Source organism: Lichenostomus cassidix, chromosome 5 (genome assembly GCF_008360975.1).
Source record: "Lichenostomus cassidix isolate B80296 chromosome 5, HeHo_3.0, whole genome shotgun sequence".
NCBI lineage: Eukaryota > Metazoa > Chordata > Aves > Passeriformes > Meliphagidae > Lichenostomus > Lichenostomus cassidix.
In genome coordinates, this window is record NC_139486.1 from 26,951,297 (window position 1) to 26,975,161 (window position 23,865).

General features: G+C 39.3%; 1 protein-coding gene across 3 annotated transcripts; it reads right to left on the bottom strand.

Annotated features, from left to right (window-relative positions):
- Nucleotides 1-529: 529 nt before the first annotated feature.
- Nucleotides 530-23,865, bottom strand: COCH (cochlin). Of its 3 annotated transcripts, none has more exons than XM_085061964.1 (11): nt 23,513-23,865; nt 23,389-23,433; nt 17,624-17,780; nt 11,172-11,305; nt 9,935-9,997; nt 9,033-9,077; nt 8,798-8,945; nt 6,972-7,075; nt 5,266-5,492; nt 3,012-3,528; nt 530-2,330 (listed from the first exon to the last, which is right to left on the bottom strand). In XM_085061964.1, exons 1-11 carry the CDS (start codon nt 23,535-23,537, stop codon nt 2,155-2,157), a joined length of 1,641 nt encoding a protein of 546 aa, XP_084918090.1. In that variant the 5' UTR covers nt 23,538-23,865; the 3' UTR covers nt 530-2,154. The 3 variants fall into 3 exon arrangements, with proteins under 3 accessions (XP_084918090.1, XP_084918089.1, XP_084918091.1); XM_085061963.1 differs by having other exon boundaries at nt 9,935-10,000; nt 23,513-23,863; XM_085061965.1 differs by lacking the exons at nt 23,389-23,433; nt 23,513-23,865 and adding an exon at nt 20,070-20,939 and having other exon boundaries at nt 9,935-10,000.

Here is a 23,865-nt window from a genome sequence, read left to right on the forward strand (position 1 = left end):
ACGGTGCTCACAAGTGCTTGCTGGTACATAACCATTGTGTCTTTAAAATATTTTCTATACTCCCTGAGTGTAACAGGAATGTAGGAAGGCATGTAACATGGCATCACCATTCCTGTGAAATGGAAATTTGTGGACACTTATCTCTGCAGCTTTCAGTGTCCCAGGGATCCAAACCTGCTTTTTGTTTGATGAATGAATGATGTGAGTTAAAGCTGTCTATTTCTTTGCATTTGCCTAAGGGCCTCTGCAACAATAATAAAAACAAAGTAGGAGGGGAAATGTGATTCTATCAGCCAGCACACAGTTTATATTCAGAAGATTTAACTAGCATCATACCTAATATGAACAATGACTAAAACTTTGATATTGGCTCATTCAAATTAAAATATTTGTAAAAGCAATACTCTTATTATTTGGTATTTAAGATAATACAGTTAGGAAGCATTGCATACAACTTACTCAAGCTAAACTACATGAGGTTCATCATAAAAAGATATATATAATGAGACACTAAAACAGATAGCAGCAGTCCCAGTTTTCTTGCAATATATATTTCTATAAAAAGTTTATAAACTAAATGAATTAAACTTTTGCACAAAATTGATACAGCATATGAATTTATACAGCAAAAGCTGAATACGCTTTTCTATAAACACGTAACAAAATTAAGCATAACAGTTACTAGAAAAATACAAGGCATCTTTGCCATTTATGTTTAGAGTAATATATAGCCAGTTATAAGTTATTAAAAAGTGCACAGCAAAAGCCCAATGAATACAATCCCTTCTGTGCCACTCCGTAACTACTAGAAATTTTACAATCACTAGTGGGGGAGAGGAAAAAAGGGAGACCCCAGATTGATAGGGAAAGTGCTGTTTTGTTTTCTACTATACATTTTACTTGCAAACCCCCTTTATTTTCTGAAGAATACTTGGAGTCTGTTATTCACACCAGGACTCTGGAATAACTTGGTGAATATCACATTTTAACCACATGTGTGTACATATAAATACATCAACATTATTAGGTATGTAATCAAATGAAAGTCTTTTTCAAGAAAACTATTCTTTCATCTTCAGAGAACCTCACACATCTATAGAGATGTTTTTAATACCATTATGAAGTTGTTATTCTGTGAACTACTAAACCCCACTTAATGTGTCTGCCTACTCTCTTCTTTTCTAAGCATGTAATCTGATATATATCAGTTAGGTTTCGAGGTTTGAGATACCTCTATGCTTGAATTTGAATGCTTTCAGTTCCCAGTGTGTGGTCTAATTTAATCTCTTGGTGCAAGATTCCTGTCTCTGTCTAGCCAATAACAACTTCGTCAAATCAAGACAGTACGAGGCAGCAGACAGGAAATATCCGGTTGTCAGTTACATTTGGAATATCACTATTGACTTCAGTGGTGCAGAAACCAGTAGTAGTAGCTAATATATTAGAATCCAGATCCTCAAAGAACTACTGTGCTTTAAATACCTTTCAAGTTCTGTGCCAAAAGAACTAACCAAATAGATCCACAGAAATCTGTGGGTAGAAGTTAAATGACTTTTGATGTAAAATTTGCCAACCAGCTGGCAGTATCATTCACAATGGCAAAACCCCAACTAGTGAAAATCGAGTCTTTCAGCTACAATCTGTCATATCTTTTCTTAAGCTGCCTGGCAATAATGGATGTTGTGCAACAAGAGTGCTAAAAGTTCTTCATGTTATCAGCACAACTCTTTGCAAAGATACAGAATTGGAAGCTACGGGAAGCTTACAGAAGATAGTACCTTGTATTTAAAATGATATTATTTGGAACTCATGAGAAAGTATCTAGAAAGTAGCAGAAAAAATGTCAGAGCTGCATTATTTCCTCTGGGTATCTGCTATCCTTAAGTGCACGATATGCAAAGCTTTAAACTTCGGGATTCAATATACTTGTTGAAAATATTAACTGTTGGCCAAATTCTGCACTTCAGTGTCAAGTACAACTTCTATCAAGCTCACAATAATCTTTGACTGATTACAGAAACAAAAAGTATTCCTTCTTCTTCCTCTGTATTATGATAGCATATTTAAGAATACAACATCTGTACTTTAGGGGACCATTTCGATTTCATGATTTTTAGTTTCAAAGTAGTAATAGCGAACAGCAGATTTTTTGCATTATTGCTTAGAGTCCAAAAAATCTCTACAGATGCCTCTAATAATATCAGGAGCCATCTGTTCCAATCCTGTGAACTCCCTGGTGAAGAAGGTATGAGATTCTCTTGGTTCAGAAGCCATGTCTTTCAGATCATCCAGAGGTGCCCAGGCAACACCAACAGAGAAGATTGTTATTCCTACAAAAAGGAAAAAAAAATACGCCATTTTGCCTGTAGATACAAGAAAACCAGCCATTTCTGCATTCATATGTGGATTTGAAAAGCATGTTTCAACACTTGCAGTTTGTCAAAGATAATCAGATTTTGCCACTAAATACCAGGAATTAGATTTGTCTAAGGAAAAATCCTGAAGGAAGTATGAGGTATCATAAGAGCTAATGTCTGAGTTGTTCTTGTAGTGACACATATGAAGGTAGCAGTTACAATGTCAGTCTTGAAATTCAAGTAACACTGTGTAAAATTATTTTGAAAGTAAGTTTGGTTCCTTTAGGTATACGTAGTGCCTTATGGACTTATACTTCAAGCATCATCAGCCCAGTGAGCTTTTTGGCCAAAACTTACTCTGTTCCTAGATGATGATGGAGCTACTCAGCTCTTTATTCTAACTCTACTGTTTAAGGAAATAAGACTGGGTGTATGTTGACCCCTAAGCTGCTATAGGTGAGTCTGCTCATACCTGACTCCATAATACTGGTTGCTGCGGTTTTTTCATCTTAATGGAAAACAGCTTATTGAGGCTTACATTTTGCTGACTTCAAAGCAAGTATGATACTTTGCAAACTTTAAAATCCTAACATTTGCAGTGCAGCAGAAATAGGATGGATCAACTTCTACCACCTCTCAAAATATGTAATTTACCTGCTTTTTGTGCAGCTGCAGCAGGTCCTCTGACATCATCATAAGACTGACCGTCAGTCAGAACAACAAGGAAATTCTTGTTAGGTCCATCTTTCACTGGCCCAAACACATTCCTGGTTGTGAAGGAAATGGCATCGCCAGTGGCAGTGCCCCCGCTCATGTAGCGGATGTTCCGGATGGCCGAGAGCACCTTTTCTTTAGTCATGTAGTCTGTGAAGCCAAACTCGGTCCTCTGGTCATAGGTGAACTGCACAGCTGCCACCTTGGAGCCAATGTCAGAGATCTCAAAAGCCTTTGCCACGTTGCTGACAAATTCCAGCACGAGGCGGAAGTTGCTCTCTCCCACGCTGCTGGAACCATCAATCAGGAAACCAATGTTGACAGAGTTGTAGCAAGTCTTGCTACACAGCATCTGCTCGTGTGAACACAGCTTTTGGACAAGAGGTTTTACATATTTGGTAGTACCAAACCAGGTGGGCATTTGGTAAGAGAAGAAGCCATTACTTCGACAGACAGCCTGTTTGAAAACAAAATGTAGTGGGTGGGTGCCAATAGCAATTCAATGGATAATACTCAGACACTTATGATTTTTCTTTCAAAGGCAGGTTGGAAATGAAGCCTTGTGGTAGGAGCTTAGGGTGAGGTTTTTTGTGTATATGTCTTTAAAGAAATTGAAACATCTGCACTTGAAGTCAGTGAAAGCTCTAATATAGCTTATTTTATCCAGTAATAAAGCCAACCCTGCCCCCCAGGCTCTGAAAGTTTTCAAATAATTTAGCTTTATTCACAAAAACGGCAACAACTGAAAATTGTAATTGTGTTTTGTGAATGGGAACTAAGTCATGATGATACTGATTAGCCAAAGCATTGAAAGTTCCTTATTTTTTCTTATCCACTGAAAATTAGCCTCTGCGTTTTCTCTTTGAACTTGATAAGACCTTTATTTTTGTAATCTAAAATGTCTGTGTCATAAACACAGACATAGAGATGAGTAGAAATATAGCTCCAGGTCATCCAAAATAAAATTTATTTCCCCCTACCTTCCATAAGATGCATATAAAATACAAGGTAACTGAGAAAGGGGTTAAATTCAAAATCAGCTCTCCAAGGTGTGATAACTAATCTGGCTAAGATCAAAATGCAGAAGGGGAGGACAGGCCTCAGTCTCTTAAGGTCTTGTCTTTCTGTGCCTCTGCAGGTACAGACAGTGATAGTACAAGGGGGAACAGTTTTAAACTAAAAGAGGAGAGATTTAGATTAGATATTAGGAGGAAATTCTTTACTGAGGATGGTGAGGCACTGGAAGAGTTTACTCAGAGTAGTTGTGAATGCCCCATCCCTGGAACTGTTCAAGGCCAAGCCTGAGCTACCTGGACTATTGGGTGGCATCCCTGCCCCTGGCAAGGGGTAGGGAACTTCGATGACATTTAAGGTCCTTTCCAACCCAAACCACTCTGCGGTGCTTCTGTAAGAGCCTAAGGGTTGGACCTGCCTGCACTGCCTTTGGAATCAGCAGCTAGATATCTCTAGAAGAGGCAGAGCTTCATTCTGTTCATGCCATTTCTGCTGAAATTAGACATCTAAAACTTCCCTGTGGGAAATTAGGGGTTTTCTCACTGCAGAGTAAGTAAAGACCTACTGATCAGAAAAGCTCATGTTAGAGTAGATGATTGGTGTTTGAATTTCCACTCTAACTCAAACAGAACAAGATCCAAAACTCTGTCTCCAAGATCAAAGGCTTGTACACAAACTTGGTAGGATATGTTTTTCCATATTTTTTGTCCTCTTTGTAGTGACAGTAAGTAAATAATGATCCACAGAGTAGGTACAGAAATAAGCATCTTCCTGTCTGCTCTTTAAGGAGAGAGAATATATCATATCAGCATTTCATTGCTTTGGCACAATCAACCATACCTGAGATAGGGGAATTTTCTGCACTGAGAGTCTTCATGCAATTACAAATTCCAGGAGCTACAACTTGGCCAAGCCTCTGAACTGGGAGGACAGTGGTACCTTAGTGTGGCCCCTTTAGCAGGGAAAAATCTCCAGTGTTTCTTTAACCTTCCTTCTGCTATTCTTTTAAATTACTTAGGAGCAGGGATAATTTATTCAGCTGGTTTGAGAGCATATTTCTAGATCTATTCATCTATATGAGTTATTATACATACATATATTAGTTCATTAGAATTTTACTGTAAAGCAAGTTCTCCAGAATTACATTCATGGCTGAAAACCAAATAACATTCTTTCTTACTTTGTCCACAAAACCAATGTCTTGCACCATTCCCAGCTCCTCTGTTGTGGGTTTTGCTACAGACACTATGAACACGTTGACTCCAAATTCTCTGGCCACTATGCCAGCTTCTTCTAGATCATCTGAGGGCCAGCCGTCTAGAAACACTACAATGATCTTGGGAATTCCTTTCCGTGCTCCATTTTCCAAAGTGAAGAATTTCTGAGCTGTGTGCTTCAAAGCTTTCCCTTGTTTTGAACAGAAAAAGCATATGAAGAAATAATGCATACAGTGGTGATTCATTCTGGGATCCATTTCCCATCTGAAATTGTGCAGGATTTGTGTTATGACTACAGGTCGAACATAGTGCAGTATTGAAATGGTACCCCAGAAAATTTGATAATAATGAAACTTGGGCAACCTCTACATTAAAAACCAACCACCCCAGATCAACACCCCTCCCCCCCAAAAAAATCCCACAGATAAAGCTGAGGTAGAATTCCCTGACAATATTTTTTTTGCTCACGGTCTAGTTTTCTACTAGGAAGTAGATATATTAGTACCTGCCAAATGGACTGGGAGGAAGAAAGTTCAGGAGAGACCTAAATTCAGCTTGTGAAATGCAACATCATTAGATGATTAGTTGCAACCTTTGGGTGGTTTGGTCTGTGATAGTTAATTTCCTTCAGAATGGCTAGTATGGGACTGTGTTTTGGATTTGTGTGGAAAACTATGTTGATAATAGAGGGATGCTTTTGTTATTGGTGAGCAGCTCTTGCACAGTGCCAAGCCTTTTCTGCTTCTTGTGCCACCCTGCCAGCGAGGAGGCTGGAGGGGAACAAGGAGGACAGCTGAGCCCAGCTGACCACAGGGACGTTCCACACCACATGGTATCATGGTCAGCAAGTAAAGCTGTGGGAAGAAGAACGAAGGTGAGGGGACATTTGGAGTCGTGACATGAACTGTTAGGTGAGCTGGAGCCCTGCTTGCCTGGGGATGGCTGAACACCTACCTAGCCATGGTACATGGTGAATGAATTCTTTGATTTGCTTTGTTTCTGTGAGTGGCTTTTGCTTTCCCTAATAAATTGCCATTATCTCAATCTACAAATGTTCTCATTTTCATCTTCCCAATTCTCTCTCCCATCCCACTAGGGGAAAGTGAATCAGCAGCTGTGTGGGGCTTGGTTGCTGGCTGGGGCTAAACCACGACAGGCAAATGTCTTTTCACAACTCCTTACTATTTACTACTAGTCTAACTCTTTGATTAGCCACCCAACAAGAAGGAACCACTAATCCTTTTAAGAATTTCTCTCAAGATATCATTCTGTTACTAGGGAAAAGTCAATTACTGTTTAAATGCAGGAGACATTTTTTACTTGTACTTTACATTTACACGTGTACTCTAATCAAATGTGTAATAAGCAGCCCTAACCTCTGGAAATTAAATGTGAGACGTGGCAATGTTCTAGTGGAAAAACATTAAATCTGATTAAGGTAAGTGTGGCATCTAAAATACTTTCTTACCAATGTAAATTATAAGAACTGCAATATTTACACACACACATATATAAATTGAACCTGTGACATCTAAAGCAATTTCTCACCTATGTGAATTATAAGAATTTCAATATTTACACACACACACACACACATATACATACATATACATATTTATAAAAAATACATAAAGAAGTAATTTCTATTTTAGTGGGAGTATGACCTCACCTGTATTGGAATTGCCTCCTCTGAACCCTAATTCCTTTATAGCAAACAAAACTTCTTTTGCAGCAGTGAAGTTTTTCAGATAGAATTCAATTTTTGGATGTTCACTGTGGAAAAATAAGTCAGAGTGATAAGGTTCACTTTTCATACTGGCATTAGTAAGCTAAAACACACTTGGAATCATCTTGCTCTTGATAATACATATTTTTCTCTGGATTTTATTTACTAAAATAGAAAGATACTCCTTGCTAAGTCTGTCTAACAATCCTTAGCAAGAGGAATTACCTACCTGAATGGGCAAGTTAATAACAGCCTGATTCATATGCCTATCAAGCAGCTGAAAACATTAGGTTAAAAATACATACAGGGAAAAAAAAGAACATGCCAGGTGTTAAACTAAATGTATCTGAATAATTAAAGATCGGTAGGTTTTCTGCTATTTGTATGAGAAATACCTTCCTTATAAAAAATTCCTGCAAAAGGCAATGTGAGTTTTTTTATTTGAGAAGTTCAAGGTAAGCTAACTACTGATGAAGAAGTTAAAGTCTTTAAGTATGCTATTCCAGATATCACTTTTAATTTACAGTAGAAAGCAAAAAGAAATGAAGTTATTTTTGCCAATTGAAGGGTAGAATGACAAACACCTGCAAGCCAAAGAGCTGCTGCTGTGCATAAATGGCCTGATTCTGCATCAGAATCACTAGAATGAACCCCTGTGCCAAGGAGAATAGCTGTTGAAATGGTACATTTTGGGCTATAAGGATTATTGTTTGTAAGACTGATTTCTAATGGAGAATTGAATGTTCAACTGTTAACTTATTTTCTCCATGAATTTTTCTTCATCTTATAGTAGGGACAGCAAGAGTGGGGTTCATTTCCCCTGCTTTTGATGTCTAAAGTGGACAGAAACTGGATTTTTCAGGATGGAATTCATCATATCCTAAAAGAGGCATCCAAAGCAGTTCAGATGATTTTTGCCATGAATGTGGTCTTTCTTGCTTGAGACTGTAACAGCAAGCTCAGGTCATTAAATCAGACTCAGATATTTGCTCTACAATTGTTTAAAGGCAGGGAGAGGAACAGGCTTCAATGGTGAAAGAAAGATGCGATTAAAGAAACCCTGTGCTAATCTAGCAGATGCTTCATCTTCTTGAAATTAGTTAATTTTGATAAGTATGTTCTCTGTGCTTCCTTTTTTCCAGATGCCATAGCCAAAGTGGCTGAACCTTGGAAAACTGCAATTGCTGAGCACAAGCAAACTGAGCTGTGGCTGAAAAAACCTTCAGCCATTGTGCTGAATGTTGCAGTGGCTTTTCAACTACACAGTACCTTGAATGGTTAGACTAGATGATCTTAAGGATCTTTTCCAGCCTAAAAGATTCTATGAACAATCTTTAAATAAAAAAGTGACCAGTTACAATTTGAAAAACATTAGCTATAATAACCTATCAGTTGGTGAGAGCAGGTTTTTGTTTTGTACATGTACACAACCATGTGGGACTATTCTCTACAATTTTTAGGAAGGGCTATCTCTCCTCTGCAGGGAGTTTCCTGCTGTTCTACTAAGATGAGAGGCAAAGCTGTCGGCAGCAGAGGGGCTGTGGGAAGTCCAGCTGCTCTCTATCCAAACACCAAACAGAGACAGAAGATGTTCAAATTTGTCATGTCAGTATAGCACAGAGCAAACAGTGCTACAGCTCAAGAGTTTGCTTTCCCTTGCTATTCATCAGCCATTATTGAGTGATATTATTCTGCAAAATAGGAAGTGATATATTAATTTATTTCTCTTATCAATTACTCCACTATATTTTGTGTGGATCTGTTCTTACCTGGCTTGTACGACTCCAACATGAGGCCCTTCTGTTCCAATTCCCAACATTACAGCTACTTTGCCAACAAAGTTTTTCTGCAAGTTAAACCTACGTTGGCCAATGTTGTAGCTTCCATCAATGAGAAATGCAATATCAGCTTTACAGTCTGTGAACATCCAAAATAATTAGACTTATTAACACCCATTAAATATTAGTATTCCGCTTTGCAAAAGTTAAATCTCTGTGTTCTTACCTTTGTTTCCAGCCTTTTTATCAAGAGTCTTCTTAGGTCTTTTACCTTCAGTGAAGAAAACAGCATGAATCATTTAAGAACAAGAAGATGAATGGACTGAACTAAAGCAGAAAAGCTCTGACTCCAAAAATTAGAGTGTAATCTATCTGCAGTAGGAACTGTCATTCAGTTTAATGATTAAATTTCTGCTACTACTGCTTTGCTCCTTGGACATTATTCTTTTCCAAATGTATGTTTGAAATATATTTGAAATATTTTCTCCACCTGTATGATTACTGAGTCGTACAAAGCCAGCTGGATTTCTGTACCTCACCTTCCCAAGTGTTACTGTTTCACAGCAACTCTGCTGTACAACCCAGTTTTAATGGTTTGGAAGCAAACCATTACTTAAACAGTAAACCAAGTGGTCTGCTCAGAAACAACATCCAAGTCAAGCATTTTAATAGCACAAACCTTCATAAAAAATGTTTAAATGCATCATTTTCTGTGGTGAAATTCACATATCAACTACATTTCTGGTACATGTGTCCTGACAGCACTCAGCTGTGGAGTAGTTCTGTAAGAAGGAATGCATTGACTCTGTCTTCTCCATCACTTAAAAAAAATTAATATCCCATGACCTCATGAAATCTTACCTCCCTCTGTGTTATTTGTATTACTTTTCCAAAATCATTCAAGTTTTATTTAATTTGCATGGACATTAGTGAGATCAGAATCAATCTCCAAGATTACATACGATTCCTCTTTTTTCTGATGAAAAGTACACTTCAAAATCAGACACTGTACATATTTTCTTCTTCAAAAATAAGTTAATCATATGAAACAGGTTATTTAAGCCAGGGGCTCACACACTGCAGTGCATCACAGCACCAGAGGCTTCCCTTGTAGCAGAGATTGCATACCTGTAGAGGGACGTGCTGTTGACACTGACCGTCCAACTGCTTCAAGCGCTGTGTTCTTGGTACCTGCTAAAACAAGAACACTTCTACTGGATTTTAGTGTATTTAGATGTTGTTACAAGTGCTTGAAGAATTACTGTACTTCCAATAACCTTTCTTTGTCATCTGCTGTGAGCTACTCTGGGAGTGAGATACAAGCCTAGTCAAACCTTTGGTGTAATCCAGTATTGCGCTCCTTGTTTTACAGGTAATTAATTTCTGCATTTGAAACAACAGCAGCTGATGAGTAGTTACAGCATATTTATCAGATGACAGGTTTTGAGCTGTAGTAGCCATTATTTCTAGCAGATAAAGGGAGAACTTGATCTGGAGAACTGGATTTCACTTTCACTCTCACCAAAACTACCTGTAATTCCAAGTTCTCAGCTAGTAACTCACAAGGAGCACTACACAAGGAATACTAGGATCTTAGATAAGCTTAAATCTTAAATAAGCTAAAAGAACACTTTAGAGAGGTCTGCTTCACAAACCTTCTATACCACCAAACACACACACTTCCATATTTTTAAAACCACAACAACATACACAACCAATATGCTTCTGCATGTTTTTATGAGGGCAGTTTAACCTCATCTAAGTGACAAGGCATGGCAACTGGTCTGCAATTAGGCAACTTGTAATTAACAACTATCTCAACGATGGGGACAAAAACTTCTGGACAAAACCACTGCACTGCACTGTAGCTTATGACCACATCACACGAAAGTTGACATTATTGTTATTTTGGGAGAGTCAGAGTTCTCTCTGCATGGAACACTGCACAAGGTATTTGAAAGGTCTGACAAAGGGCAACATATTCCTGCGCAAACACAGGCTGGGGGAGAGAAGGGATAAAACTAAATTGCTGGAAGTGGCAGCAGGACCAGACTGCAATGGCAGGATTGGAGCACTGACTTTGATCAGCTTGAACTGCCATGGAACTGTCAACTGCCTGCTAGCATGTCATTATATTCTCAATAACGGATCCATTTTTATGTATCAGCTTCTGCTACAGACTAGCTACTCTAGCTGGAATAGTTTTTCTTTATGTAATTGATACAATAACAAATTAGAAGTGAAAACTGTTGCTACACATCAGACAATCACTTTCTTTATGCATACAGGAACACTGGAGAAGTGTCCTACAGTTCTGTCAGTGCTTCAAATATACTTTGCAAAACAATAGGTGTGATCCACCTACCAGACACTGAGAAAGATGAAGCCCATCTGGAGAGAGCCTGAGACTGGATCCCATTGGCATTTACAGCAGGGTAGCTGTCCTGTCCTGGGAGAGTCTGCACCCTTACAGCTCCTCCTGCATTGGTAAGCACCCCCCTAAGGGTCAAAAAGAGTTGGCATAAACCAGACATCATAGTCACAAGAAAATGCAGTATAGGTATGCCATCATTAGAATTTTCATCACCAGCCTCCTCGAAAACGTGCCATATAGGCAGGCAGTTGTGTTCAGGCTAGAACAATCTGCAAGTTCCTGGAAAGATTTTTAAAGGAAACTGTTCTACAGAGAAGAAAAGATTACACAGATTTATAATTTAAAAAAAAGTCAGGAGAGCCCAAAATTCTGGCAGTGTTTAGACTAATACAGAAGAGTGATGCTTCAGGCCATATAAATTCCTAAGTGATAATAAGAGGCATCAGAACAGTCAGATCTCTTTTTATGTGCTACTGAAAGAACATTTATTTTTAGAGGCCAAAAATCAAAGCCGAGCTTCTCTAAGAGGCAGCAAAACCTCAATGCTTTGTAGTACATGGGCAGGTACAGTTCTAGGAGACAAGCAATCATTTCAAGACTATTTAAACAGCAATGTGCACCTTTGTGTTTACTTTTTGACTCTGTTTGTCTTGCTTGAAAAGATGCCCCAGCCTAATTGAATTTAAAAAGTGTCTTGAAAGTAGAATAATCAAGACCAGAGTTTAGAAAATTTTGCAAGTGTTTCTGGTAATATGAGCTCTAGATATCTGTGGCAAAAGCAACTTCCACATAAATTTCTATGTGGATTGCTGTTAAAAGACATTTGTACTTCATGGATGTGAGTTGCACTTTTAAACTGAACTGTAGCTATATATATTTAATTCTTGTAGCTTGGAAAATTATGATAACAGTTTAAAAATCTGCAGATATATTCTCATCTAGGAATACTTTATAGAGTTATGTAAACAAAGGAACTTCAGCAAGGTTATCCTGAATGAATTTAAAATCAGATTATAAAGCTGGCAAATACAAACAGCACTCTATAGTTCTTTAAAAAAACAGTGAGGGAAAATCAGACCAGAGCCATTAACTGGTTAGTTTTTAATGACATGAAAATCCAGTAAGTCAAAATTGTCTTTGAGAAAAATAGCACATAAATGTACTTAGAATATTTCAGTCTAATTAGAATACAATTTTTTTTCTCCTAGGCATTCAAGCCTTCATTAGTGTCTCAGTCTTAATGGATAAGGAAATTTGTCAAATGGAATGTGTTTATTTGGAACAGTTTCTATTTTAAGTTTGTATTCTCAATTTTAGTGAAGCTGTTTCAGTTCTGACACCAGCAAACCTCATCCATGCCCAAGCTAGCTCCTAAGAAGAGCTCAGTGTCTCTTCTCACTTTGTTGTGGACTCACATCTTGGAGTGTTGGTTGAATTGAACTCAAGAAAACATCCAGATTGAAAGCTCAGCTTAAGCAGCATTCCTGGAAACAATGATTTCAGCTTATTTTAAGCACTCTGTGATCAATATTCTTTATATCATTCCATTTTGTCTATTGCATTTTACATTTCAATTGCAACAATAGTAAATAATTAAATTTAATTAATAATTCTAGAGGAAAAATAATAATCGACCTAGTCTCCATTGTATTTGGAAGTTTTACAGTGAAGCTGGATTAGATTTATTTGCTCCTTCACTATTTCTTGAAAACAATTGATTCTATATTTGAACACAAGTCAGAGTTCTATACTGCCTTCTGAGGATACACTTTTTCCATACAACAGCTCTGCTCTCTTTAATGTGAGTGGCTGATATTAGGTGTAAACATAACATGAACTGTAGCCTTATGAAAGTTACTCCTTCTTTCTTGCCATTTTGTTCTGTAGGTGAATTAACAGTTTAAGGCCACCTTTTACAATTTCATCAGTTTTACCTGGGAGTTTCTTCAAGTGAGTCTACTCAGAGTGCATGTTTATATAAGATGACATGGAATAAACCACATATTGCCAGTCTCCCTTTGTATTCTGAACCAGATTGGCAAATCCCTTTCTGCTATAATTTACGATTGACTCACAGCAAGATTCATCCTGTGTGGGTCTGCAATGATTTTTAAAGAGTGAAGTGCCTATGTATTCCTCAGAATGACTTATGTCAGTACAATCTGCTTTGACTTTTGCTGCTTGCTTTGCTCCTGTGTGACTGACTTGCATGCCATGGCTGTTTTGATTAAACTGGAACCCTGCAGATATTCCAGGAACAGCTTTCACTTCCCTACTCATTATGTTACAGCCAGTGCTGCTTGACAGCAACTTTATGTCAAAGCTGTCAGTCCATTCTCTTGCCTAGCTTGTTAATAACAATCTGCAATTTATACCTAAATGGTATTTTTGGCTCAAAAATGGTAAGAAATGAAATAGAAAAGCAGATACACAAGACAGCAATCCAATACCTCACTGTGCAACAGCTCACAAAAGAGTATACCAGGCAAGGACAGAAGAGAAGTCTTAAATACAGGAATTTCAGCTAAAACATACTTAAAAATCTGAATTGAATTGAGGCAAATCACCAGATGAAATGGAAACTTTTAAAGATCCTCAGTGTGCAAGAACTGTTTACTTGCACTCCTGGAGAAAGAGATAACATGGTGTTGCTGAATTTTGAATGAATTTTTCAAGGAGTCTACATATCAAAACTGATGCCTAGACCAAAAACAGCCTTCTGGCCATGGGGGATGAGCTTTATAGATGTAACTGCAGTCAGTTTATCCTCAGGGACTTCAGACAAGACAGCTGAATTACCTGAATTCCCATCTTCCCTTCCTACTGTCATCATCTGCAAACTCCTTCCTAATAACCAGCCTTTCTCCATCCCTCCAAGAAATATCCTTCTCATCTCCAAACTGGTCTCCTGCTGCTGCCTGATTGCCATCAGTCACCGATGCAGACCTGATCAGGATTTCATGCCAGCATCCTCTGGACCCCTGAGCTGTGTTCTTTCTGTCTGTCTCCTCTGCACCCCTATTGCTTTCGGCAGGAACAAAGTTCAGCAGCACAAGCAGGCACTATCCCAAAGTTTCCCAGGGGATCTACACCTGCTCAGAAATCCCTCTAGCCAGAATATTTATGTCAATATTCCTCTAGCACACACTAGGGCAGCTCAGGTGCCATTTGTGTTTATGGGCACTTTGTGGCCAGCTTGGAAATACCATGATATGCTTTTGTTAGGCTTGAGGTCTGGGACCCCAGAGCTTAATGAGGAATGGTTTCACCCTGTGACTAGTTAGGAAGGTTATGAAAAAAATCTACATGCCTGTTTAACATCCAAATACTAGCACATTGGGATATGTCTCCATTTAGTGGAATTGGCACTAGAACAGAACTGCACAAGCTGAGAAACTAGTCCTTCATTTGACCTTCTGATTATTAATCCAATTAATCACTCAGTGGTAGATTTAACTCAGTTTTTCATGCCTACATAGTGTCAGCCTGGTAGGAGGTTCTCCATTCTTCCCTCAACAAATAAATCTTTTATTCTTCTGCCCAGAAAAAGAACAATATTTAATAAATATTCTGTTTCCTAAGAGTAATTACACAAAAAATGAGAGAAAAAGCCAAATATAACAAGGTAAAACAGGGAGAAAGCTTATTCATCTGTATTGCACAGAATTATTTGTAGCTGAATGCTGCTAAATTATTTTCATGCATTACATAGTATTTTCTTGCATTAATAACTGCCTCACAGTAATGAAATTACTCCTAGGACTAAGCCTTATTTGATTTATATAAAAATTAAGGGATCCAACCTCCGTATAGACCCAGCATGCACAATAAAGTGTATGTGGAAGGGAAAAGATCCATGCTCACACAACCATTTTCTGTTTAAAAAACAAAACAAGCTCTGCTCCTAAGACTGATGTTTGCTGAAATGCTGTGCATTGTCTGACTGTGCTTTCCATAAGATAACAGCAACAGCCCCAGCAGGTGACACAGGGCAAGTCCCCAACAGTGCTAAAGGTACAGAGCTGTGCTGCACTCCCCAGGCAGTGAAATCCAGGGTGCACCTGGTTTGAAACCAGTGGTTAGTTCAGTTATTTGGAAGAAATTTACACAATTTGCAATGCACGGATCTACGTGTATCAGAATAACAGCAAACTATGATGACCTATTGGGAATATCATCTTGAAATTTCTTTCACACCAGTATGGAGTTTAGACATTGCAACACAGGGCAAGAAGGAGCAAGTATTTTCTAGGTTTTGTTGGATTTTGCAGCCTGCACCAAAATTAGCTGAGAACTAAACAGCTATTGCCTCTCCTCCATGCATCAATCCTTTCTTGCCAGGGCTATTCATGGCTGTTAACAGCTGCAGCAAATCCACCAAAGTGTTCTCACATTCTGTTCTGAGTATGAAAGGCAAACAGAATTAATAGCCCCCAATTTAATGGCAGTCTTCAAAAACAGCAGTTCACCTAAATAAATAATTTTTCACCTTTTGTCTGCTTTTTCAAAATACCTTATTATAGTCTACCATATTCAGAAGGCTTGAACAATAATTATTTACATCCACTCTGGAAGTCCAGATTAGAAAGTTGAGAATAGTTTAATCCCTTTATTGCTATTAGAACCCTCATTCTCACAATGTCTGTGGAGAGAGATTATCAGATGCAGGTTTTACAAAAAGGTTTGCATATTTCACAAGTTGTACAATTTATATTGACTCTTACTATGGAAAAATGTGGATTTTTCTACAATCTCATGCTTCTGGCTGGAGAATAATAGTATGCATAGTTTATAAGGTACAGATCTCAAGGAAGAGCTAAGTGATATATAATAAAATAAAGCTTGTGCTTTATTATCTATGGGAGAACTATGCAAATCATGGAAAGAAATACACATCTTCCATTTCTTGTTCCTCTTCCCTTTGTAGAAATATTTCCCAGCTGTGACAGAACTGAGTCCCAGCAGCTTTCATGGTGGGACTTTCCTAACAGTTAGTCACAGACAGCCCTGGCATGGGAAGTTCAAGAACACTGCCTAGTTGAACTGGTTAAGAACTTCTGTGTCTTTACAAAATGTTCAAGTCTTTATTTAATCTCTTTAGAAAATAGGTCAATAGCAAGAGCTTTTTTCTCTTAAAGTAAAGACATCTTTGGCAAGAAATGGAATGTCAAGATAAATGGAATGTTAAAATAAATAGCAACATCACTAAATACAAACATTGCCTCAGAAAAAAATGACAATGGAAAGAAGTCTCAGTTTTCCTCAGTTCAAAAACGAAAAAACAAAATAAGCAAATCCAAAGTCACTACCTGCATTTGATCCAGATTCTTTCACAAACTTTTTTTATATACCTTAACTAGGAAGAGTGAAGAAACAAAGGGTAATTTTATTCTTTTTAACACTTACGAAGACACTTATAGCACACTAAATGGAGACTTTCATTCTTTTTACAGAAGCATTAGAAGGAAGTCTGTCTAACAATAAAATACATATGGAGACATGTAAATATGAGACAAACTCTCAAGCTTTGAAAACAAATAGAAACAGACTCCCACAATACCTCTCAAGCTCCTTCTAGCTCCTCCTATAGTACCTTCGCCCTTTGACTCTTTTACAGCATTTGAGAAATTCCAGAGTTTCTAGTCAAAATCCCTCTTCAAGTCGATTTTTTTAAAAAAAGAGTTCATTTTAGTTAACCTAGGCATTCAAATAATACACAAACAGCCCAAATTTTGGAAGTCTTATTAGAAGTTATGGAATTTTAATTGACACTTTAAATAAGATTCTAGACAGTGATGACAGACCCCTAAATATTATTTTAAATGCTTAGCATGGTTTTTTTATGGCATTTAAAGTGTCAAGCAATGAATACTAACTCACAAAACTTTTGTTTTCCCCATTTATCTTCTAGCCATTTATATTGCTGTAAAGTCTTAAGTTTGTAGTTTATTTTTAACATAAAAAATACCCTGATAGCTGCAGCATCACATCAATATATTCTGAAAGAGCTTTCTTCTGTTGCTTGATGTTAAAAAAAAAAAAATTGAAACCACTCCTGCATTTCCTTTAAATAGTTTGTTTGACTCAAGCTAAGCAAGTCAGAAAGTGAACCTCCCTTTATTCTTCAATTAGTTACTATTTATACTGTATCCTTCCATAGCCTCTAGTGACACAAGTGATTTTGCAATGAAAGTACATCTGTGGACAATGCTGCACCATTTCAGGAACAAAGTGGTTTTCAGGAACACTTAAACACAACTCAGATAACCTGCAAGCTGCACAGACATTTTCCTTTTCTCCCAGTGGCATTCCTACTGAGTTAATAGGACACACAAAATCCAGAGAGATTTTTACGTTGATGGCATCAAAAGGCTAAGATTTATAAGTGTGGCAAAGGCTACATGAATTCATTCAGCACATGGATTAGCAATCATCTGGCTTACCTGTGTATGGCAGCTCCACAGATACTTGAAAGAGAGGCATAAACTCCATCCCCAAAAACATAAAACTGCCACAGAGGACAGTCTGCTGGACAAAGGACATCTTCTGTCCCCTTTCTAAGGTCAAGTCCTCTTGTAAAGCACGTGATAGCAGTAGAAGCTAAAGAGAAAATAAGAATTTTGACCTAAAAATCTTAAGGGTTTGTTGTTGGGGTTTCTTTTTTTAATGTCTCTACAGTTTCCAAGTTTAAAGCAATGTCTGAATTTGAAATTAGGTACAATGACTACAGAGATGTCTTTGGAGCTTACAAATGTACAGTTATAACAAGGCAGCACATACCTCAAAATTATTTATGCAAAAAAAGTGGCAGAAAAAGGTGAAAAGGAGCGAACAACATTAACATCCAAGGAACATTACACAAGGAAAAACAATTCACATCTGTAAGTTTAATGCAGAGAGAGAAAGGCAAGGGAAAGACCTTTGAGGGCTGGTGGACCACAGATGTGTGTGGCACTTTCCAAGGGAGAAATTAAATGGCTCTGACATCCCCACAGAAACCTCCAGCCATAAGGCATTTATAAATCACTTGGGAATTTCTGAATCTTCTCTCCAGTAGCATCTATGAAGCAGGTTGACAGCAGAATTTCCCTTAGCCTCTACAATAAATCCTACTGAGGCCAGTGAGGGAAAAAAAAAAAAAAAAGAATACCCATCTCCTTGCTCCAGTAATACAGTAAGATCTAGAACATTGGTACCAATTCATTACAGTGAGGTTTACATCATTATCATTGTGCAGAGGACTGTCAGATTCACATAGTAATACAAAAGTTATTTATTCAGCTGAGGCACATGCATTTTTTTTACATAGAACTCTGCATTTTTCTAAAGTTGCTCCTCAGGTTATCATCATTAATCTTTCACTGTTCTTGCCTGTGTGAAATGAAGGTATGCAGACACAGATTAACATCAGTACACAATTTTGCTTGGCAAACTGATGCTTTTTCTTTGGAAAACATAGAGGTCTTTATCTTGCATGGTAACTACCATCCTTCTACTACACAAGATAGCACAATCAGCTGGTCTGTTGCACAGCAGAGATTTGGCTTAGATCATTATCAATTCAGTAGCCCAAGCCCAAACCATGCCTGGCTGTTTATTCTGAACTACCTAAGGAACATGTTGCCTTTGCACTTAGAAGGTGCAAGAACCTTTTTTAAATGCACCTGGAACACTACCTTTGCACAGTGTTAAGGTGAGAGCTGGCAAAGGCTGGCCAAGGTATCAGTGCATACACCACAGCATTCCAACCAAGGACTATATGTTCCAGGTATCAGCAATCTGTCTCTCACCTGCTTTTCTGCCCTCTCACCCTAGGGTGTTTCCTGGCCCCAACATATGCTGCTTATAAAAGAAAGTTCTTGGAGCATATGCTGTTCTTCATCAGGGGATGGAAAAGATGATCCCTCCTGCTAATCTCACTGATCTAAGAGCTGAAAAGCAGAACAGTCACAGCCAGAGATGCAGAGGGAAGTGTGTCTGTTCATTCTGGTTGTGTAAATTGAACTCACATGTTCATCAACTATGCATGTAGTTTTACTCTTAATTGTACACAATAGTCATTAATGCTATGCTGAAACTATGTTGAACTACCTGATCATACCTTCCTGAAAAATCTTTGCTATTTGTTAGTACAAATATGGGACTTATATATGCTAAATCTACCTACATAGTCCAGAGTAAGAAGAAAAGAAAGCAGTAAGCACTTCTTTATCTTTCCCATCTCAAGGTACTAAAAGTTGTCTACCTAGCAAGACACTGTAAAGTGATTTAATCTCATTCTCAAGTATTCTAAGAAATACAGAAGTTTCTTTTAGTACTTAGTCTTACCTACTCACATCCTCTCCATGCTTAGTCTTATTTATTTCCATTAAAAACAAAAGACTGGGGGAAAAAAAAAAAAATCAAGCAGAATCTCCAGTGCTTATATCTAGAGGCTCCATATTTTCATTGTCAAAAGGGCTATATTATTGATGTGCTAAAAGAAGTTGACTTGCTTTGCTGTTTGACTCCCCTAATACTTTCATGGATGTTCTACAAGCATGTTTGCTAGTTACTGGGCACTGATCAGGTAGTATCCAGCAAATGACCCCTAGCAAGACCTTCAAAATCAAACAGCAGTTGGAAGGGTGGAAATCCTTGGAGGAGTTACTGAAATAAGCACCACTGGTACTCTCCCAGCACTGTGTGTACCTCTCACCCTGCAACATTTTTCCAGCCTCTAAAAGTGCAAGACACCACAGGAAGTTTTAATTCCTGTCGCTTCCAATGTAATGTACTTGACTGAATTCCTTGGCTGGCTGTGCAGACAAAGACAGTAATTAGACATGTCTAGTTAACAAACCCTGCATCGCTTGGAGATCTGTATTTCCCTCATCACCAAGTACTTACTAATTACTGTCATGTGGCAGGCTTTTGCATAGCACAGAAGATGGGGGGAAGAAATAATCTTTCTGTGTTTTCCCTGGCAATGAAAACACAGAAATCCATTGTAACCCAGCCACAGTATTCTTCTGTACTGGCAGCCTAAAGACTGTCATGATCCTTGTCTACATGAGAGGCAGGCTTCCAAGGGAAGGGTGCACCTTGCTGCTGTGTGAACTGAAGAGCTGAAATGCTGTAGCTAGGGGATTTAGCAGTTTACACCTCAGCTGGATCAGCACTGAGGTACAAACACACACTTTGAAGTAAATGATGCTGTTAATTAAAAACCAACAATTTCACTTTGGTTTTCTATGTAGGTAGATACAGTTTTCTCTAAGCCATAACTCTATAACCAAGACGAACATTCAAACTGTTTGAAGTATCAAAATAAGAGCCATTTTTTTTTGCTGCCAAAAATTAAGACGGTATCAGCTCTGCATTGGTTTTTGCTCTTCCCTGTTTGTTAATGTATCATCAGCCATCCAATCCATAAACCTTCAATCATTTCATTGCAAACAGGAAAATGTATTAATGTGGTCTGAGTACTAGAATATATAAAATTGTTCTTTGATGGCTTACATACTCATTCTCAGAAATTTCATATATGATATTACTATTGAAATTGCAGAAGTGCTTGTTTTTGTTAGTCTATCCAAGACATTTCAACATGGCAAAAACTGCCCAAGAGCTATATCTATATATAAAGTAACTGAGATTAAACCCACGTTTTAATCACTGTAATTGAAGAATGCAAGAGCAGTAGCTGTGGAGGCATTTCATTCAATACTTATGTGATACAACACTCTAAATCCAAGTATTTTTGGAAGAAATACATACAAACTTACAATTTAAAGGAAAGGATTCAGTTCTAGACTCCTACCCATTCTGGACTCTGTTGAAGACTAGAGACCTATGCTCTGTTACATAAAATTAGAGCTTTAGAACCACAATAAAATTGCTATCATTCCATCCTGTCAAGACACACACCCTTCAAGCTTCACAGAAACACACTACATCAGAGTACCCTACAAAAACAAAGTACAAAGAAGAGAAACTGTAATTTTTCCCAATTTAAGCCATATTTAGAGGGTAGGGTAGGTAGAATGTCTTCCATCACTGTTGACCTAAAAAAAGAAAAAAAAAAGAAATCACTTCTCTCTTAAAAAACCCCATGTTTTCAATCACTCATCACTCCATCAACTTCCATCTTTTTGGTGCCTCTTCCCATGTACTCTGATTTTGCTGTGAAGAGCTGCCTCTTCTGTCAATCTATAAAAGTTCTCACTTAATTTTTAGCGGGAATCACTCCTTTAAATTATTCTAGAGAAATAAAATCCATAGGCAAAAATCTGAGCTTTTCTAATCTTGAAATTTCCAAGAATTGCTTCAGGAAAACAGTTTGTTTATGCAAAGGAAAAAAAAGAAATCCTACATACATTATTACAAAATAAAAAACAGGGGTTCTTACAAGAAAAATAGCATTACGAGTTGTAATTAGAGAAGTACATCCCTATTATGCTTCCCATTCTTTTTAATGTTTAATATTCTTTTCAAAATATAAATATTTTAGGTCCTTTTATATCTACCTTTTATATATTAAGGCTTCAAATATGCCTGCTTTTTTCTATCTTACACAAGGAATGCTCCCATGTACCTTATTCACAGTTGAAAAAACAAAAAGACATACTAGCAAACCTACACTTGCTTATGTTTTGAAAAACATGTTCACAGACTGCATACTAATTCAGGTAAATCTTGAGTACATATCCTGATCTGGACAAGGGCACTGGGATTTAAAGAAATCTGTTCAGGGCTATATCACTCATTTTGATCTGAAACTTGCCCTTTTCTCATCAGCTTAAGGCCACTTGCCATCACATGGCACTGTTCACCCACCCTCACAGCCTCGTGTGTGACAACCAGAACTGTTGAACCTGGCAGCATTTGTATCCATTCCAGTAGGAGTATAAAGAAAGTTTTAAGATCCTCTAAGATCTTCCCAAGCATTATGAGCCTAAATACAGCAGATTCTTGAGGAAATTAATGTTCTTTCATTACTCTGAACAACAGAATTTAGGCACTGTTAAAAACATTCCTGCAAGTTTCTAGTTCAATAACTAAATGCTGCTGAATTTAGGCTCAGAATAATGGTAAGAGGCGATATCCTACAGAAACTGTTCACATTAATGCTATTTTAACTAATTCCAGATACCTTCAGCCCCGAAGGAAGCATCCCAGAAAACCTTTCATTTGTTTCCTGCCAGACTATCAGCATTTAATCTATAATGCACCTGTAAAATAAAAAATGGAAAGGAACTGGGGTTTGGATAGGTTTTCTATTGCTGTGCATTTTTTCCTTTTTTAGCCATAGCACTCATGTCACATACACCTCTATCAGTTTAGCACAAAAGAATTTTCCAAATCTTTTATTCAACACAAAATAAGCAGCAAATCCTGCTTCCTAATAACTGTGAAATCATTAACAACCATTCAGAAAAGCCTGAGGTCACTCACCTTCGGCAGGCCAGGCCTGCATCTGCAAGCACATTGTTCTGCAGGCTCCTATCCTCCCTTGGTGAAAGGTTCCACTGAAAGGGGCAGACAAACTTCTTGCGTCCTTCTGTCACATTATTTCTCCAACTGCTTCCCGTGGCTCCTGATTCTGGTTCCAGGAGAGCCTGCTCTCCAGCAGCAAGGATGCAGTCCAACACAGGATGGTACAGCAGGCAGCCCCTGCCATACCCTGCCAGGCATCCTAAGGATGTTCTTTTGCTTTCCAGGTCGAAATAATGGCAGGGCAGGTTTAAAATGTTTTTAATCAATTCCATGGTCTAAAATGTGCCAGAGATCCTCAAATTGCCAAGCACTGTACGAGTGCCTTTATAACACACACAAACACACTCCCACTCACTCTTACTACCGGCACTGCCCTCGATGGGCACACTTGTCACCACGGTGCTGTTTCAGCCTGTGCCAGGAAGGAGTTTTCACCCCCGCCTGGAAGCGTTCCCAGACACCCTCCGTGCCCCTCTGCAGCTTCCCCCCGGCCGGCTCCGCGCCACCCTCCCCGGCGCCCCGCTGCCCACCGCGCATCCCGGCGGGAGCTCCCCGCGCATCCCGGCCAGAGGCAGCCGCACCGAGGAAGGGCCGAGCGAGTACCCGCGGCCGAGCTTTCCAAGCTTTCCCCGGGCACCGCCACCTCCCGGCGGGGCGGGACGGGCCGGGCAGAGTCGCTCCGAGGGGGAAACCCCGCCGGGGTAAGGAAGGGGGACAGCGGCCAACTCACCCGAGCCGTCGCTGCCGCGCACCGGGCCGGAGAGCAGGAAGGCGCCTGCGAACAGACAGGGAGCGGGTCGGGGCGCTGCTCCGCGCCCGCCCCGCCGGCCCCCGCCGCTCCCCGCGGTACCCACCGAGGAGCAGGGCCGAGAGCCACATGGCGATGGGGCAGCGCGGAGCTGAGCCTGGAGAGCGGCGGAGAGCGGAGTGCCAGCCGGGTCACCGCACCGCACCGCACCGTGGCTGCGCGCTGCCCGCACCTCCAGGAGCGGCACAGCCCCGGCAGCCGCCGCTCCCGCTTTAAACCCGCTCGGGCGGGCGCATGAGCACTGCAGCGGGCGGGCAGGCGGGCGCGGGCACGGGGCTGGGCAGCCCGGCAGGTGCTGCTGTCCCTCCCCCGCCGCGCCCCCCGCCGGCTCCTTCCGCCGGGAGCGGCGGCCCCGCGCTTCCCTAGGCGCTCGGGCGCGGCGATTCGCCTCCCTGCCCC